Source organism: Lissotriton vulgaris, chromosome 7 (assembly GCF_964263255.1).
Source record: "Lissotriton vulgaris chromosome 7, aLisVul1.2, whole genome shotgun sequence".
Taxonomy (NCBI): domain Eukaryota; kingdom Metazoa; phylum Chordata; class Amphibia; order Caudata; family Salamandridae; genus Lissotriton; species Lissotriton vulgaris.
The window spans coordinates 1,330,244,148-1,330,264,839 of record NC_141695.1 but is presented as its reverse complement, the minus strand read 5'-3'; the positions used below and the strand labels follow the sequence as shown (position 1 = coordinate 1,330,264,839).

The 20,692-nt window shown below is 46.5% G+C and overlaps 1 protein-coding gene across 2 annotated transcripts in view; it reads left to right on the top strand.

The window, feature by feature from the left end:
• Positions 1 to 20,692, top strand: part of LOC147703621 (zinc-binding protein A33-like) — a 336,075-nt gene that overhangs the window by 209,920 nt on the left and 105,463 nt on the right. For both annotated transcript variants that reach the window (XM_086931961.1, XM_086931962.1), the window contains exon 4: positions 2,366 to 2,593. In XM_086931961.1, the coding sequence (XP_086788087.1) occupies positions 2,366 to 2,593 (228 nt within the window). The remainder of the gene's footprint in view (positions 1 to 2,365; positions 2,594 to 20,692) is intronic.

Sequence of the window (20,692 nt, the reverse complement as noted above, 5' to 3'; positions counted from 1 at the left end):
CTTATCTCAAATGGGATGTCTGTCTCCTATGCCTATTAATTCAGAAGATATTTGTTGTATTATCCTGAGAATTTTCAGGGCCAGTATCATTGACAATATTTTGGTTTACATTCTGATTATGCCATACACCTTTTCATTTCGTGTTTAGGTAATCTTCAGATATCTTTGTTTTTTCATAGATGCCAATTCCCAAAGGATCCCCTGTTCAGGAGCATGCTCGCATTGTGAGATCAACCCCAATGCTATTGTTTCCATTTTAATTTAATCCTGTGATAAAAGCGCACATATACCCATTCTTGTCAAGGTTTATATGTCTCGGTATCAGGCATGTTTGCCTGCACGAAGCCCCATCATTGGTGGCATCTGAAATGTACCATAATCGCAATCTTTTATTTAGGTAACTCATTCTTCAACAGGGTTCTCCAAAGTCTGTCCCGGCGGGCCGGATCAATGCCAGATTTCAGGATAGCTACATTTATTTAAATTGGGATGAGATAAAAATCTAGCATGGATCCGGCCCTCCGGGACAGACTTTGGAAAACCCTGTTTTACAACTGTAGACTCTTGTGCTTTTTGCTACGTCTGGGTTGTCTGACGTTTGAGGAGCAAATGTTATCCTTGATAGTGGGTAAGTGCACTATTATCACATCCCCTATGAAAACACCATGGGCATAATCTGTTTTATTTCACATTTCAATGTAATACTTCACGCCCACCAACATTTCTATAGCTCAGAGCAGATGACATTGGAGTTCTTTACAATCCATAATCAGGATGCTGTCCTGTTCAAATGCAGCCAACCTACCACACCTTATTTGAAGGCACAGATCCTATCCAGCCACCAATCTGACTGCCAGTGAACATCTTTTTGTGTATGCGAACATTTCAGTTTGAACCCCATTTGCATGCCACATGTAAATACGCTCGATCACCTCAAATCGCTGGGACTCCTAGAAAATGTAATCCCTCAAGCCTCAACTAGCTTTAAGATAACTTATGAGCCAGGTACCTCAGACGGCATCTTAATGTGAATGTCTTATCCAACACTCCTGCTTCTTACGGTTATATCCTCCTATCTCCCATCCCTATAACATTGTGTAATGTGGGGGATCAGCAGGAGGAGAGTACCTTCCTTTTAGTACAACGAATGGCAGATTCTCTTTTAAAAAAATTTTTTTGAGGAGTAGGGGCCTCAGGATACACTTGTTACTGGTCTCACTGACTGGATTTTTCCCATTCAGTGATTACAATATCTGCTTCAGCATCAACCCCCACACAAATAACAGGTCCACTCTTCTTTGCTAAGTAAGTTCTACATTGGAAACAGCTATCTAGACTGACTGTGTCCCACCTGGGCCTATTGGATGCCCTCATTCAATTCCTGTGAGTTTGTTCTTATTCTATAGACCCATCTCTGCTCAAATTTCAACAGGATATTCGCAACATCATTAGTCCGGGATTCAGTTTTTCCAAGATAAACTCGCTGAAATGGTCTTCCTGATTACCTTGTTCCAGGAAATGCCTCATTTTTTGCAACTGTTTTTCTTCATCTGAACATACAACCTTGTTCCAGGAAATGCATAATTTTTGCAACTGTTTTTGTTCATCTGAACATACTCCGGTGTTCATTAATATGTATTCTTACTTTTCTCGTGGTCATTCCTATATATTTAAGCCCACATTTGCAGATCACAATGTAGACCACATCACTTGTATTGCAGTTATTATGATGTGTGATGATCCAAGGGGTTAGTAAGCCTAAGTCGATTATCTGGTTTCTTCTTGAGAAAAAACACATTACATGTGCCTCATGGCTAATTCCCTGTACCCGCAGGCATATCCCATAGGGCTCGTCTGAGTCTTGTTTTTTTTTTTTTTTTTTTTTTTTTTTTTTTTTAGTTGTCTTATGTCCCACTAAATCTTTTATGCTTCTACCACTTTTGAAGGAAAACCTAGGCTTGGCCAGCTTTAGTGGTCCTGAATTCAAGAACCAATTGTGTTTGTGTTTTTTTTTATTATGATTCATTTCTTGATGTTAGAAAATGATCTGCAAGCGGTTAAAATAGATTACACCCTCCCCCATGTTCCCAGATTCTAGTCTGTAGTTATGGGTACTGTTCCGTGCTCTTCTCTGCCCTTTTTATAATTTTCTCTGGATATCTCTTCGATGCAATTTGTATTTATAGTTTGCTACACCCTTTCTTTTAAGGTCCAGTGTACAAGCATGTATCTCATGAAAAGTTTATAGAACTTCCTGCATGGAGAAGGTGCCCAATTAGGCCTGGAAAAGAAATGGACTGATACTTCATTTTCTGACGTTTTCTGTTTTCTGATGTGCACTGGCTAAATATGCTTTTACTTCTAGTGGGACACCAACACTAAAACCAGCATCTCCTCCATGTATGGCAAGCTGCGTAGGGGCCTGGAGGGTCTGGAAGTAAAGATGCATGATGAACTTTGTGCCAAAGAGACAGCTCAGTTTGGGATACAGGAGAGTCTGAAAGAGGTGAAGGAACACTGTTTGCGGATTCAGGAGACCATAAGTGCTGCACAGACTATGCTGAATGAGCAAGATCCCCTTACATTCCTCAAGGTAAGCAACAGATCTATGTTCATTGTTAATAATCTTTTTTGCTTGAATAATGACTATTGATCAAAGTAAATAGCCAAGCAAAATGTGTTTGTTTATGGATTTTGGATCCAGCTCTTTGTTTGAAGGGACTAAACTCCTTTAAGCTTCTGCCATACCATGTGTGGCATTTCAGATTCTTTGCTTCATAGTCCATGCAAGCTAACATATAAAATGTATACGGTTGTTGTGATTTTACCCGCCATCCCATTAGATTGATTACCAGGTAAACTTAAATGGGATCAATATGTATTTATGCAGTTCATGCATTGCAGTTCTTGACGTACTACAGCCATCTGCTTAAGTTAGCACTAACTCCAGCTCTTAAGATGGATGTAGTTAGTAGTTGTGCTAGCCTAGATGGCCCCAACTCCCTCCTGCTGGTCCTCTGTGAAGCCCATCATTACGACCATTGTTTCTACGATTAAAGGCTAGAAATACCTGCATATTTTTGTTTGTGCAGCTCAGGGACTACAGTGCTTCATGGCGGTGCAGTTTCTGGAGCGCTTTATGCAGTTTTGAGGTAGTTTCTGTTGAGAAGTCTTACACCAGTCTTTTCAGCATAGGTCCACTGATGGTATCAGGAAGGTGGAGTTAGCTTCAAGAGAGCACAGCTGAGCCCTAAACCACTCCCACAGCTGGTTTTAGCTGCTGCACAGTTTTCTTTTGTTGTAACCTTCAGTTAGTTCCGCCTATGTCATTTGAACTGGGTTTGATTTCAATACAGTTAACTAAAATGGAAGGAAAAAATGTTCATGTTGAGTGAGTGTAAACAAACATCTCCTCCACCAGTAAAATAAAAAGTGGTAGATTCTAATAAGCCCTTGTCATCCAACATAAATGAAGAATTACAGGCTGTTTAAATGCAGATACTGTGTCAGAAGTTACAAATCTGCAATGACATGCCTAGTCTTTCTCTGATAGTGTCGAACAGTATAATTAATATTCAAGATAATAAATCCAAAATTGACAACGCCCATAGCAGCATCAATTTATCAATGAGTAATCTACTATTGTATTTACAAAATCGTAATCAACAGTATAACCTGTGCATCTTTAACTTGCCGGAAGAAGTCGACGGGAACAATAGCAGACAGTATTTTGAAAAAGTATTGCCTGGTCTTTTGCATTTAAAGTTTCAAGAGAAACTTGAAATTGCCAAGGCACACAGAATTCCCTCATAATCCGCGTCATGACTAACTGCGACAAATGTTTTTTAAACCTTTGCACTACAATCATTCAGTGATGATTAGGAAAGCAGCAAGAGATCCCATCTTTAATGGTGAATTGTAATAAAATGTATATCTATCAAGACTTAGCCAAGTAAGCTGTACAAATTTGCAAATAATTCAGAGTTTAAACCACAACTGAGAGGTTTTGGTTTTAAATATGGACTTTGTAACCTATCTACTATGAGAATCTGGAAAGATGGTATCTTCAGGTCATTTCAATGCCCAGAAGATCTTTGTGTGTGGCGGAAAGTAGGATCTGCTTCTTATAGTTACCCCCACTTTCGCTTGATGTTACTGTTTTTGACTAGTCTGACTGGGATCCTGCTAATTGGGCCCCCAGTCTATCTGCGTTCTCCCTAAAATGTTATGCCATGTACTTAGGTACACTCCAGATTGGATACTGGGGTCCCCTTGTCAGTCCCTAGTATCTGGTACCCATGTACCCAGGGCATAGGTAACCCAGAAGCCTCACATGGGCTGAAGCATGTATTATGCCACCCATGAGAGGCCATGCAAAATGGAACTACAGGCCTGCCATTGCAGCCTTTGTAACATTGTTCATGTACCTCTTACTTTAGATGTAGGTTTACTATCTATAGGTCACCATACTTAAAACCTATAAGTCAACCCTATAGCAGGCCTTGACAATCCTGAAGGCAGGGTGCTGGGTTTTACATGAAAGGTTGCCCCTGCATAAGCAGAGCACACCTGCAGCCTTCAGAGACCATTTTCCTGGGTTGTCGGTGACACAGCCAGACCTATAGGTAGAGGTGCATTATATGCTCGTGTAAAATTCTGTCTCAAACAGCTGCAACAAACCATGTCTCAAACAGCTGCAACAAACCATGTCATGTTTGGTATCAAACGACGTGGAATCATACCTCCACATTCGTAACCTGTGTGGGAGGTTGTAGTATCCTGATGTTATGGATTGCCTCTCACATGTTTCCCTTGAGAATGTTCTTTACAGGGGTTAGCTGCACTTCACATGGCCCCTACACAGGGGTGGAACCCTTTCACAGGGCAACGTTTCCTGTGCATGAGGGTTGGCCCTACGTGGGGTACATTTTTGGATTTTCTCCCTTACATACATTGTGTAAACTCACTTTGAGGTTGATTGGGTTTTGTTTTTTCCCCATGCACAAGTTTGTTTTTTAAGTCCCACTTTACGCCTTATTTACATTTGTACCCTTACGTGAGGGTGGTCTCTTTGACTTGTTGCAGGGGTGGGTCCCTGCGTGCTTAAGACGCCTTGCACCGCACAAATTTATGTTGCGGGGTGGTCCTTTTACGCTGCATGGGATTTTTGTTACAGGGTTTTCAACCTGTCTTGACTTCTCACATTGGAGAGCTCTCATGCTCTCTTCACAGGTTGTCGCATAGTTACTAGTTTGGGCAGGACATTGGGTTTAAGTCCCTTTGTTCACATTTATGTACACATTGTCCCCTGTTTTGTGTGGGGCAGGACTTTGGGTGCAAGTCCCTTCTGTCCACATTGACTTTACTCCTTACATGAAGTGGTGTGGCTCACTGGTTAGAGGCGGCAGGCCCGGAAGCAGAGGACGGCCCGGGACCAGGGTTCAATTCCCAACGCGGCAGGGTCGTGAACCAGGGTCAGCAGACTCGATAATTCTCGCCTCGGTGCCTACTCTAACCAGGGATCACACTCTGCAACTCTGGGCATTAGCATGCCTCATCTCCACAACGGCCCCCCACAAACGCCGGGGATGCCTGGTTTCACCTTGGAGATACCCAGGAGGGAACATCTCACAGGGAAAGCCAGGACGGGTTCCCCAGCGGTCTATAGCGCCAGGACGCCTCAAGGTAGCAGTGCGCTTTACAAGACACACACATTTACATTTACATGGAGATATTACATTTCTACGCCTACTCATTTTTTTTCATTAGAGGACGGAGATGGGTAGTATTGTCTATCTGTATTTCTCTTTTGTCATCTGTTCCTTTACCTCTTGTGATGTGTGTTTTCCGCCATCCCTGGGACTGGGCTTTAGATTCATCTTTGTTAGTTCTTTTCCCCTTGCGATGTTATTTTTTCCTCATCCCTGGGTTGTGAACTATTAATTCTTGCTGTATTTTGATGTATATAGTTGTTTGCTGTTTTTATCTCTTATGCTTTGTTTGTTACATCTATCTTCTGTTCATTAGGGAAGAGGCATGTAGTAATCTGATTGCCTCTCCCATGTTTGCCTGTCTGCTCAGCCTATGTGAATGTTCTGAATGGAATGTTGGTGTGTGGGCTATGAGTGGAATGCTTGGGTGACTGAATAAGAGATGACAGTTGATGGATCGGGCTGAGCAGCTAGCAGGCTGCTCCCATGGTTTTAGGTATGACTTACATCTGGACTTGCTTATCTAATACCTGAATAAACCTACATTGGCTTCATCACTCCAGTGAGGTTTCCTGATTACTACAGAGGTATTATTCCACCCCTCAGAAGCAAGCTTCGTGGGTCCCGGCCTTCCTGGAACCAGCCTTCTCGACCCGGACAGCACAAAATGGTTGCTGCCGACCAGAGACACATTTCTGCCCTCCTGCTGCTGAGTCAAGCTCGAGCAGAGGAAGGCAGCACAATAGGCATCCTGTCACAGGGAGGTGTGACCACCTCCCAGACAGGTTTTAGTGTGTTGGGGCTGGGTGGGTGCATTTCCAAAGTACCTGAAAGTCTGCACGAGGGGCACATTGGGTGTCCCTGGGCATAGTTTAGTTCAAACCAGTCCTGGGATCTGTTTGCTCCTGCTCTGGCGTGAAACTGGACAAATACATTGGAGTAACCTCCCCACTGTCCTGACCCTCCCCATGGAGGGTCCCCTGAATCTGTCAATCCCTCTCCCGTGGGTACTTAAGGATTTACCTGGCTGTAGGACCCTAGATGTGATGGAACAAGATTCTAAACAAAAAACCACTGACCTTCCACCATCTGGACACACTGGACTTTGAGTGGGCAGAATTCATCTCCCTCTTTGTCCAAAGCATCGTCTGTTCCTGTATACCACACAGGCTCCGTGCAGGACCTGTGAAGCATCAAGGACAACTGAAGAATCTCAATTGGAGTGAAGGAGTCCCTCCCCTACATTCACAGGCACTGTAACGCTACTGACTGGTCTGCTAATCCTGAGCTCCTGCAGACTGCGAGGGCTCCAGCAACACAGGAGGTAGGATCCTCGAGGTAGAGCTGCCCTCTCACCGAGTTTGAGGCCACTTTCCCTCGTGGGGATCCACATAACCCGAACAACTTTGCACCTCCTACTTTTGCAAGTGCATATGCTTGTTTTTGTTCCCCAACTTCGTCCATTGGGCGGTCGATAGACCCCACCTCTGCCTACTTTTTGTACAAAGGACTCCAACCTCCTCGTGCCCTGCAAGCTGTGACTTTGTGAAACTCTCACGGGGTCCCCTCACAACTCCTTTTCCTTCGGCCTGTAGGTCCTTTTGAGGGACAGCACTGCTTTACTTTGGCTCCCCTGGTTGCTCGAGGCCTGCCCTGACTTCCCTTGCTGTGGTGAGTCCTCTGGTCCTTGTTGGGCCAGACCGTAACCTAATTTGACCTTCTTCGTGGGTTGCCGCTTTCAAGGCTTGTTGGTTCTCCCGCCGGACACCAACCCTCTTAGCACTCTATATCCTTCAAGGGACAACTCCTATCCAGCTCCTGGTTGTCCTTGATGTCTCCTGTTCCCTGCAGCTGTAGAGTCAAGGTCTCATCACACCTGAAGCACCCAACAGAAGTTGGCATTAGTCTACTGAGCCCCTGGTCACTCCTGAGTGACCCAATCTCTGCCCCCTCTGCTTTCAGGTTCCTTCCTTCAAGAATCCACTTGCTGGTTCCACCGGACACTTCTTTCCAGCATTGGCATTTCTTTAAAGATTCCCATTGAAAACGACAGCAGTTTCTGACGCCACTTCAGCCCTATGCACCCGGCTTCCCTGGGGATAGGTAACTCTGGTACTTTGGTATAGACTGGTGGGGTGGCTCTCCAACCTTCTAGGTTTCAAAGGGTTTCCTCGTAATCCAATGGGAAGGGTCCTTGAACAGTAAAACTACAACCGCGACACTCCCATTGAATTGTGTGTAGCACCTGGTTGTGTTGTCACACTGCACCCGTCCTCTGTGGGGTCCCTACTTACTCACCTTGGGTGGTTCCTTGGTGTCCTAGCGAGTCTAGAACCTCTAGATACTGTCTTGACTCAAGTCGTGATTCTTATACCACTATTTTAGTATATGGTTTGGTCTCCCCCTGGAGCCCACTATGTATTAGTGCTACTTAAGATTGTTTCTTTGCTACGATATTGTGTGCTTTGTGTTTATCTGCATATAGCAGATACTGTGAGGTGTTCAAGGTGTGTTATAATAATGTTATTTTTATAACAACTGTGTGGTTCTCCTTTCATTTAACCAACACAAGGTTGCATTCTGGTAAACACAGCTGCCTAACATTCCTTCAAGACAGCCTGAAGGCTGCTCTCCACAGCTACCACATTGACAGCTTTCTAAGGTTCTTTGAACTCTTAAATCACCATAAGGGTGATTTGAACTGGTGCAAGGTGCCCACTTTAATTAGTGGACATCATATAGCAGGCTAACTTCTCGGTGTGTTAGGGTTTTTTAGGTCTCGCGACCTATTGATGTGCGCAAGCGCATCGAGCGGAGCGAGAATTCCTGTGGCGAAAACATCGTCAAACCAAAGGGCTTTCAGCCCCGCGGTTTTCATGTAGTTCACGTGAACCACGTGATTAAACATGCATGCGCATTCAGGGCCAGCCCAGCACATCAAAGAGCTTCTCCTCCCCTAATTATTCATGGCCGGCCGCAGGCCGGCCCTACTTTCAGTTTCCCGAAACGGCTTCTCCTCACCTAATTAGGGGAGGAGAAGCCCTTTGATGTGCTTCACACCAATGCGCCTCAGTCATTCCTAAGTCAGTACTCTGCCTCTGCCCAAGACCTGCCTTGTATGTGTTTTATTTATTTATTTCATTTGTTGCCACAACTCTTAGCGGGATGGCATAAGTCCTCAGACTCCACGATCTGCTCATGTGACATGGTTGCTCCACAAGACGCTTTACACATTATACTCATCTGCCTGAAGTGGGAGAGCATATGTCATAAGTACATATGTCCTCTTCTTTTGCCTCTGAGTTTTAAACAAGCAAAGCTGGTCCTTCTGTACTTGCAGTTTCACTTCTAATGTGTGTTGTTATTTATCATGATTTTTAGCTGAGGTGTATCACGCTCGTTCATGAGTTTGATCTTTTCATACTGTGAAATGTTTTCTAAGTTGTTTTTGATTGTCTTACCGCTGGAGGTCTCCCTGTGCTACATTTAGCCTCTGACACATGCAACGCCACTCAACCACGCAACGCCACTCAACCACGCAACGCCACTCAACCACGCAACGCCACTCAACCACGCAACACCACTCAACCACGCAACGCCACTCAACCACGCAACTCACACATGCAACGCCACTCACACATGCAACGCCACTCACACATGCAACGCCACTCACACATGCAACGCCACTCACGCATGCAACGCCACTCACGCATGCAACGCCACTCACGCACGCAACGCCACTCACGCACACCGCGCCACTCACGCACGCCGCGCCACTCACGCACGCCGCGCCACTCACGCAGCGCCACTCACGCAGCGCCACTCACGCACGCCGCGCCACTCACGCACGCCGCGCCACTCACGCACGCCGCGCCACTCACGCACGCCACTCACGCACGCCGCGCCACTCACGCACGCCGCGCCACTCACGCACGCCGCGCCACTCACGCACGCCGCGCCACTCACGCACGCCGCGCCACTCACCCACGCCGCGCCACTCACCCACGCCGCGCCACTCACCCACGCCGCGCCACTCACCCACGCCGCGCCACTCACCCACGCCGCGCCACTCACCCACGCCGCGCCACTCACCCACGCCGCGCCACTCACCCACGCCGCGCCACTCACCCACGCCGCGCCACTCACCCACGCCGCGCCACTCACCCACGCCGCGCCACTCACCCACGCCGCGCCACTCACCCACGCCGCGCCACTCACCCACGCCACGCCACTCACCCACGCCACGCCACTCACCCACGCCACGCCACTCACCCACGCCACGCCACTCATCCACGCCACGCCACTCACCCACGCCACGCCACTCACCCACGCCACGCCACTCACCCACGCCACGCCACTCACCCACGCCACGCCACTCACCCACGCCAGCCACGCCACGCACCCACGCATGCCACGCCACTCACCCACGCCACGCCACTCACCCACGCCACTCACCCACCCACGCCACTCACCCACCCACGCCACTCACCCACCCACGCCACTCACCCACCCACGCCACTCACCCACCCACGCCACTCACCCACCCACGCCACTCACCCACGCCACGCCACTCACCCACGCCACGCCACTCACCCACCCACGCCACTCACCCACCCACGCCACTCACCCACCCACGCCACTCACCCACCCACGCCACTCACCCACCCACGCCACTCACCCACGCCACGCCACTCACCCACGCCACGCCACTCACCCACGCCACGCCACTCACTCACCCACGCCACTCACCCACGCCACGCCACTCACCCACGCCACGCCACTCACCCACGCCACGCCACTCACCCACGCCACGCCACTCACCCACGCCACGCCACTCACGCCACGCCACTCACCCACGCCACGCCACTCACCCACGCCACGCCACTCACCCACGCCACGCCACTCACCCACGCCACGCCACTCACCCACGCCACGCCACTCACCCACGCCACTCACCCACGCCACGCCACTCACCCACGCCACGCCACTCACCCACGCCACGCCACTCACCCACGCCACGCCACTCACCCACGCCACGCCACTCACCCACGCCACGCCACTCACCCACGCCACGCCACTCACCCATGCCACGCCACTCACCCACGCCACGCCACTCACCCACGCCACGCCCCCACGCCACTCACCCACCCACGCCACTCACCCACCCACGCCACTCACCCACCCACGCCACTCACCCACCCACGCCACTCACCCACGCCACTCACCCACCCACGCCACTCAGCCACGCCACTCACCCACGCCACGCCACTCACCCACGCCACGCCACTCACCCACGCCACGCCACTCACCCACGCCACTCACCCACGCCACGCCACTCACCCACGCCACGCCACTCACCCACGCCACGCCACTCACCCACGCCACGCCACTCACCCACGCCACGCCACTCACCCACGCCACGCCACTCACCCACGCCACGCCACTCACCCACGCCACTCACCCACGCCACTCACCCACCCACGCCACTCACCCACCCACGCCACTCACCCACCCACGCCACTCACCCACCCACGCCACTCACCCACGCCACTCACCCACCCACGCCACTCACCCACCCACGCCACTCACCCACCCACGCCACTCACCCACCCACGCCACTCACCCACCCACGCCACTCACCCACCCACGCCACTCACCCACCCACGCCACTCACCCACCCACGCCACTCACCCACGCCACTCACCCACGCCACTCACCCACGCCACTCACCCACGCCACTCACCCACCCACGCCACTCACCCACCCACGCCACCCACCCACGCCACTCACCCACGCCACTCACCCACGCCACTCACCCACGCCACTCACCCACCCACGCCAAGCCACTCACCCACGCAAAGCCACTCACCCACGCAAAGCCACTCACCCACGCAACGCCACTCACCCACGCAACGCCACTCACCCACGCAACGCCACTCACCCACGCAACGCCACTCACCCACGCAACGCCACTCACCCACGCAACGCCACTCACCCCCACGCAACGCCACTCACCCCCACGCAACGCCACTCACACCCACGCAACGCCACTCACACCCACGCAACGCCACTTTCACACACACTGTGCAGTGCACAATAGGTCTCGCAGTAGGAAAGTTGGAGATATTGGTTTTGTAAATGACAAAGCCCTTTATGTTTTTAACATGTAAAATAAAAATAAAAGGCATTGTTATTTGCAATTGTAATAGCTCCAACTTTCCTACTGCGAGACCTATTGGCAACGCCAGTGCTTGTTCTTTTTAAGATCAACATTTTCCACTGTCCTTGGAAACAAATGTACCTGATATTTGTTTCCTCTGCTATGTTTTCCTTAGAACTTGCCTTTCTCATTAAGTTTCACTTTGAGGGCATTGTCGAGGCAGATCATTCTTGCTTATGCGTCTGCATGATTCATAAGTAATATTTGTTTCTATGTTGTCTTATTTGTTTGGCATGGTCTTTCATTTTACTCCTTTCATTTGTTATTAGAGCTACTCTTTATTCTTCTGCACTTTGATTTTCCTTTCTTTCCTCCTTGATTATGGATAATGTTAATAATTAAATTGTTTCTTTAAATGTTAACGGTTTAACACATCCTGTTAAGCACATTAAAGTTTTGGATTACTTAGCAATATATAAAGCGGACAGTTGTGTACTACAGGAGATGCATATTGATACAGTTTTAGAATACATGAAGAAAAAGTGGGTTGGTAATGTTTCTCTTCCTAAAGTAAACAAAAAAATTGTTGATGCAAAAAGATTACATATTCAGATAATGAATTAATGTTCAGATGCAGTTGGTCGTTATATTCTAGTCCAAATTTCAATCGAAAATAGTTCTTCACCTGATTAATCTTGACTTGATTTAAGCTTGATTAATGTATATGGTCCGACAATCAATGACCCTATTTTCGGTTCCTTTACCTCTGAGGTGCTCAAATTAGGTAATGTTTTACTTATCATTGGGGGTGACTTTAACGTCCTATGTAACCCTTTTAGATAGAACATTGCAACTGTCTAATAACTTTATTCGGTTTACAGAAACCATAAAAGCATACAAGCAATTGTTAAAATCAGAATATAAAAAACATTTGGTTTCCTGCATCTTCCATCGTCTATTGTGACCCGGATACGACTCGAACTAGCAAGCCTCCACACACTGATCCGTCCTTTATTAGCAGTTCTGGCGCGTTTATCCTCGCTAACCAGAATCGTAAGAACCGGCAGAAAAACATCCCATAAAAAGACGTGCACATACTTGGAGTCAGTAACAGATGACGTGTATCAGAGCCATCTTCTAACTATGCCGGTTCGGAACAGTGGAGGCGAGGCATATTAGTCTAACAATCACGTATTCTCTTTCTTAAAAAAAAGTACAACAGGAGAGCGTGTCTTTTATTTATCCTACACCCTTCGCCATCAAAGTTTCATTTTGAGCATATTTTTTTTCTCGAAGATCTTAGAATCCAAAAAGAATATCCTGTTCGCATTTAAGAACCACCGATGCTAAATTATTAACACGCATCAATTGAAAACGCCGTAGCTTTTATTTTATCGTGAGAAGTCTTGTCAACAATATATATTGTGTGCATGTACCAGTTTGCATGAACCTGAGTTTTGTTTGTCTTGAAGAAGGCGCTGGTCGCCGAAACGCGCCTCAACAGCATACCTATTTGTTTGACACAGGAATTAACATTATGCTTTTATGAAACTGTGACTGTTGTGGACTATCTTTTGTCTTGTATTTAATTTAATTGTTCATATGTATTGCATGTTTTCACATGCTTTCTTTAAAAAAAATTATTGTCACTGTGGTTTTTTTAATGAATTTTGTCCTAATAAAAGAAACTGTCTTTTGCTACGGAAGTGGGTTGTTGTGTCCTATCACTATTACGTGGGCAAGTCCCCTCTATTACCGCCTGGGTTGATACCTACACAGTGTTTTTTCCCTGACCTAGGGGTTATTACCGTATTGATCACAGGGAACCCTTGTTTGTTACAAGTAAAAAATACATTTGACCAGCAAGAATATGTGGAAATAATTGCAGAAAGTCAGAACTAAAGTGTCGAAGTTCTTCATTTAAATGTTTAAAAAATCGTTCCACAGTCTCCGCTTGATTTGAAAGTATACTACATGTAGACATCATCTGCTCTTACTTGCTATCCATTGCTTAGCTACTAAAGAGCTGATCTATAGCATAAAATTGCATATTCTACAGTAGTTCTATTCCTACCGAGGCATCTCTGACCCGGCTAGATCATATGGTACCAACTGATAATTCATCATTGAATAAAATACAGTACCTCTATGAAGAATGGTTTCAAGAAAAGTTTCAGAACACGTATTACTGGTCAATTGGACATCATAAAAATAACAAATAATATTCAGATTTCCCCACAATTCTCCAATGTTAAACAACGGAAGAAATACATCTATATACTGCTAGACGTACTAGGTTAGTCTGGAACAATATTGGGTAAGCCAAAGCCTCTTTACACTTTCTAATATTTAAGGTTCTCAAGAAGTAACAGACTATGGGTTTTTTATTCTCTATAAAGCTCACAGAAAAAAAGACCTGCAATTTTGGGGCAGTTCAGTTGTATGCGTACGGTATTGTATCTTTCACAGCAAAAGCTTTGGAGGCGTAAGACTTCAAATAGTGGGCCAGGCCTAATCTAAATCGTGTGTGACAGTATCTCTGATGGAGTGATACTTTTAACAAGTATGGCTCAATCTCAGGTGTTGTGCAGAGAGGGACGTAAGCTGTTGCCACCCCTTCCTTCACGCACCTTCCCATCTCAATCCAACCATCCGATTTAACAATTCTCCTTTTACCGGAGGTTTTTGCAGAATTTCTATGGTCAGCAGGTTGAGAAAAAATTCTGATCAGTCTATGGCATCAAGTTCCTTTTTTGACAAACCTAAGCCAGATGGCTTTTTTGCCCCCTGCTGGTTTTAAGCAATCAGAAATCACCATGTGTGTAAATGATTCCTCTGGTGTAAACCAGATTGACAGCCAATGTAAGGTTGGTGCCATACTTACTGCATCACCTATAAAATCTAAGACCTAACTTCATGCACTATAGTGGCCGGTTACGCTTGGAGTAAATGACATAAGGCTGCGCAAGAACTTATTTTCACTATTCTGCACGGGTGAAGGGTCAGTGTGCGCCCACAACCAGCCCCATAGGTAGAGATTGATGGCGTCTGGCATTATATATAGCAATCATTATATCTAGACCTTAGCTTGGTTGCAAATGTGCACAAGGACACTGTTGCTTGCTCGAACTGCGTGGCCCTTAACCCCCCTCTCCCGCCTCCTTAAGATACAGCCAAGTGTTCTGCTAGCAAATGGTACTCTCAGAAAAGAAAATGTGGAAACCCATTTTAGAGCTGTTCCGTTGATATGAAACTGAGTTGGCCGACATTCCGGATGCCCACAAACCATTGTGTATGATATAGTTTTATTGGGAAAAAGGCCCAGAAAGAACGCAAGACACAAAACCTTTAGGAAGTTTCCGGAGACCCCTCCCTGTTTGTACCATAAGGACGCAATCATCGGCATTGTCCCCATCTTAGGTGAGTCAGCTGCAGCTTCAATCAAACAATCCTCTATGCTATTGATGTAAAAACAAGAGTGCCAGCACACAACCTTGCATCACACCATTTGCTGATCCTACCTTCTACATCAGTGTGCAGCTGTGCAAGAAGATGTACAATTTTGAGTTTGGCACCCTTACATAACAGCAAGGTCCACGGATTCCGTCTAATGCTTCATTTAAGTCCATGAAAAATAAGCAACACTGTTTAGTGACCACGTACTTGCCCATAATTAACTGTAGGTTCAGTCACTGGTCACCCTTCCCTAGTTCCTCCCGGAAGCCATATTGTGCCGGTGTTAAAATATCTTTGGTCCAGTTTTCGAAATGATCAAACAGGACTCTGCCTAATATCTGTGTGGCATCTATTTGGGATATTGGATGATAGCATTATGGGTCGCTTCCATCTCCCTTTTTTTAAAATTGTCAATCGTTGCCCATGACCAAGACTTGGGAGGTGATGTATTGATCGGACTCCTTATTACATCTACCTAGACGGGCCCAGAAAGTTAAATTATCTCTAAATGATCAACCAGGACACCATCCGGTCAAGGAGCTTTAAGGGCAGAGCATCTACTTACTACTGTGATACCATCCCCAAGTGTTATTGTCAGCTCCTTATTACATGCTGGGCTGAATGAGTCTGGTTTGGTTATCTGGTCATTAAAATCGTACAGCTTGGTAAAATGATTCACCTTGCTCCGGTATTGGTACCTCTATGCTGCAGCTAGGGTTACTGGCAAGAAATGGGGAGTTAACTATCTTCCAGAACTGTGCCTCCTCATTCCTTGTGGAGGCACTGGCCAATTGCTCCCAAGACTTATTATTTTCTATGCCTAATAGCTTCTTCGTAAAGCACTGTACAATGTCTGATATTTGGCACCATTGAGAAACATTTGAGGTCTTGTAGGAGGTTAGATGGGCTTGGGATCAAATTCTATCAAACTACTTATTAGGACTCCAAGGATGTTGACCAATAGGTACAGTTAATTACTCTCTGGCCTTATCACTGCTTTCCCAGAAAGCACCTAGAATTGCCCCGACTTCGGCTTGTCACTAAACAGAGCTCAAACTGAGACCTTTGGTTCACCACAAGCTAAGCTAGGAATTTGCATCAAGATCCATGCACTACCATTGTATTACCCCATTCTCTGTGTATTTGATTGGGCAATGTATCGTATTCACAGGTATTGGCACAGCTCCACACTTGAGGATTATGGTCACTAGTCGGACAGTTCAGAATCTGGAAATGTAAAACCTTCCTGGACCATTACTTGGACAGTGACTATGGAGCAGCTACCTCTCCCTGTAAATGTTACTTCCTGTAGTAGTATGAACTTTATTCGATGAAAAATTATCATAAAAGCATGTACATATAAAATTCAAATGCTAAAAACATGTAACATCATAAAAAGGCATCATACTATACAATAAACATTAAATTCTATACCGATAAAAAGAAAACGAAGGATAAAAGAGGGGAATCCATTTTCACAAGGCCAATAATATCAGATTGGGGCCATAAAGGCTATTGCACTAGACATTATTCTCTCAGAGCTTTGCTCTTATCTTATCTATCAACCATGCGCATCCAGGGCGTTGGAACATGTCGCGTTTTTCGCCTGGATCTTTAATCTAATCAACCATGCGCATCCCAAACACTTAGCTACTCCACAGATCAATGTGAGAGAAGAAGTATCAGTTTTTAAAATACGTAGTGCAGCACAAAGGTTCGTTAGGCCTACCATTTTACAGACCGTTTTGAGCCATTTGACTCTAGCCATCCTGTAGGCCGGGCATGCAAAGAAAAAATGGGCAATAGACTCATTATGATAGGTGCAGCAGTGGGCAGGGCGCTGGTGTTGAATTGGGCCCTTTCCAAGATGCTGTCACACTATTGAGTGGCAGGGTCCCTAGTCTCGTCTTCATATATAGGACCCTGTCCCTGGGAACCTGTATAAAATCGCGGTAGGGTTCTAATTTGCAGATTAATTTATGCTCGAAGAACCCCTCAGTAAGTTTCCCGGTTTTGGGATTGGATAGCTCTTTTTTATCTGCACCCAATCCCAATAGGCACGCTTCAGGTTCTGTTTGGAAGGTGGGATCTGGCTAGCCCAAGCCTCTCAGAATCCAATATCTATTCAAAGCTGCCGAAGGTCAGCTATCCATTTGATCCTGCTCCCTGTATCCCCTATTACCAATAATCGAGGGCAGCGGCATAATTCGACTACTCGGCGGTCCTTCTTATGCGTGCCCAAAAGAGCAGGGGATGAAGACGTGCAATGTCCTGGATGGAACGTCTTCCCATATCATAAAATAAGGGGTTCAACGGGGTGGAAATAGGAAGGGAAATAAGATCTCATAAAAACTCATTTTGTGATTTAGCAAGCTCGCTAGTATTCTCGAAGCCCCAAAGTTCGGCCCCGTATAGGGCCGAGGGTAGTGCTTTGCCGTCATAGACCGTAAGCGCCGGGGCAACTGGCCTACTCGCAGACAGGTGTTGTTCTCTGACGATGGCCCCAGACACCCGCTTGTGGCTTAGGAGCATTATGGCTAGATGGGAACTCCATTTCATATCAGATAGTCAAAAGACTCGATGGTGTCTAAAGGGGTATCGTTCAGGGCGATGCCATTTCTAAAATGTTTTGATGGGTTGATAGTCATTAATTTGGTTTTGTTTGTATTGATTGTCATCCCCAGAGAATTGCAAAAAAAGACTAAACCATTTAAGAGTTTTTGAAGGCCACTCAGTGACTTGGAGATCAAGAGGGTATCGTCGGCGAACAGGAGGGTTGGTGTCTTCTCCCCCGCCAAAGTGGGAGCGTCAGCTGGTTCCTCTTTGAGATGGTCTACCACCCCATTGAATAACGAAAACCGGGTGGGGGCCAGCACACATCCACGATCCTCTGTCAATTGGCCCTGTGATCCCCACCTGATTTTAGCATAGTTGTCCTTATGCAAGCGTTTTGTGAAGTCAAGGATCTGAGTGGAGATGCCCAGTTGTTGTAGGACCTGCCAGAGCTTATCCCGAGGCACCAGGTTGAATGCAGTCTTCAGAACTGTGACGGCCAGGTACAAGCTGCCTTTCCCTATAGTCATTATTTTCCAATAGATAATGAAGAATCTGAACACCTGGTCCATTGTTGCCACCTTTTGCCTTAGCCCCGCTTAATAACGAGACCGGATGTTTCCATCCTCCATCCATGTTCTGATCCTCATAAGGAGCACCCTGCCAACCACCTTCTGAATCCCATCGATTAAACTAATCGGTCTGTAGTTGGCAGGGTCCTCCCTATTTACCTTCTTAAAAACCTCTGCACCTTTCCAAGAATCTGGGACAGGAGATGTCCTTGCTATTAAATTCATTACAAGTAAAATAAAATGGGCCCAAGGCTTAGGATCGTACAAAAGCAAGTCCCCAGGGAGACCATCAGGTCCCGCAGCCTTTCTGGGAGTGATGCTATTTATTGCTAGCTCCACCTCCTTGGAGCTCAAAACAATCCAGTGTCAGGTGAGCACCAGTGATAGTTGGGGAGGGGTCAGCATTTGGGGACGCATGACATTCTTCTCCCAAATTAAGATTGGAGAAGTGCTCGTGCAATGCTGACCTGTAATATGGTTAGGGATTGGGTCTGATCCTTTTCTATTCCCTCTATTAATTAGATCCCAAAATAGTGTTGCGTCTCTGTGCTTGGAAGCATGTTTGAGTACCTGCCAATGAGCCTCATGCCTCATCCCAATTGCGTTTAGCTTCCACCAGTGCCTAGGAGTAATCTTTTCTTGCTGTTTTTATTGTTGATAATTCTTTCTTTCTAACAGCAAGAGACAGTGCCACCCTCTTTTCCCTACAGCCCAAGGAATACAATGGGTTAGTAGGCCTTGCTCTATCCCGCCTTGGGGCCAGTTTCCCTTCTACAATAAAAAATGTACTTATCAATTGAATCCTATAAAACTGATGAAAGTTGGATTGCTTCCCCATTTCACTATAAAGCACCACAAGTTCCTTGTTCATAGACTCAAGGACTTCCCTTATGCTTTGCAATTTATATGCTTGTTGGGAGACTTTATGCCATTTGAGGCGTCTATTGCTATTAGAGGGGTTACCTCTCTAGATGACATTAAAGGAGGATTGTGTGCCTTTGTACCAAGGGATCGCCAAACACTGTTAACTTGTAGACAGAGGGGGTTATGGTCACTGTCTATAGAAGGCGTAGCTACCATATCCTGGAGGCCCCCCCCCCCCCCCCCCCCATAATCGAACATCCATAAGAATATAATCAATTCTGGACGGAGAGCTTATCCTATTAAAAGTATTGGCTCCACTTGAATCAGAGCATGTCCTCCCATTTGCAGCTCTTAAGTTAAATTCCAGGGTGAGGGCATTGATTTGGATGGCCCTCTGAGACCACTTCTTAATGGGGTCTAAACTAAGGGGCGGAAAGCCCATTTTACATCCTCTTCGGGGGCTCCCAGAAGATCGTCCGCACTCAGAGGTTTGAACGTACAGTTGAGGTCCCCAGCTACAATAATGTTGGAATGTGGCGAAATGCGAAATAACATACTTACCAATGCTGTTATAGTCGAAGATAACTGGGCACCTACAGAACCTCTTGCAAAGATGTTAAATAGTTCTAGGGCTGTACCATTGGGTGTACCTCTAACAGTTTTGTGCAGAATGTCCCGTGTCAGACAGGTGTGTGTGTGTGTGACAATCGTCCAATTTAGGGAAATACTAATCCAGATTTGTAACCCCCTTGAAGAGCGACCCTTGCCTGAACTAGTTGCTGGAATAAAATAAGAAGTATAGCCGGATTTGTATAAGGGAGTTAGACTTCATGTCTCCTGAAATAGACATATCTCAAACTTTTGAACAAATTTGTTCCATTCGGGGAGCAATAATTTCTTCTCTAACCCCGCTACATTCCAAGAGAAGATTAAGCACATTTGAGTTTGTCGTGGCCTCCACTGCTATACTATCTAGGGCACCAAGCGGTGCCCATACATCTTCCGCATCCAGTCCCTGTCCCTTTAAGATTTCTATATATCGGGAGTTAGCAAGGGCATTAATCTCTCTGCATCTGGCTTCTATTGTAGCAATAGTATTATTTTCAATGGACCCTAGAATTAGTCAATCCACCCTTTTCAGACCAGACCCCCATCCCGGTCTCCCTGATGTTTCATGGTCAGCCAACCTAAATGGTGTCCAAAGTGGTAAGTGTCTGATCTAAATGGCAGAATGCTCTGGAGAGGAGGTGCGGAATTCCAAGGCCAACAAATTCTCAGTGAGAACAGCATCAATTAGCAACAGCTCAATGCAGTCTGGCTCAGAATTTCGCAATTAAATCCTCGTTCTAAGGATATCCTTCCGAATTATGGATCTG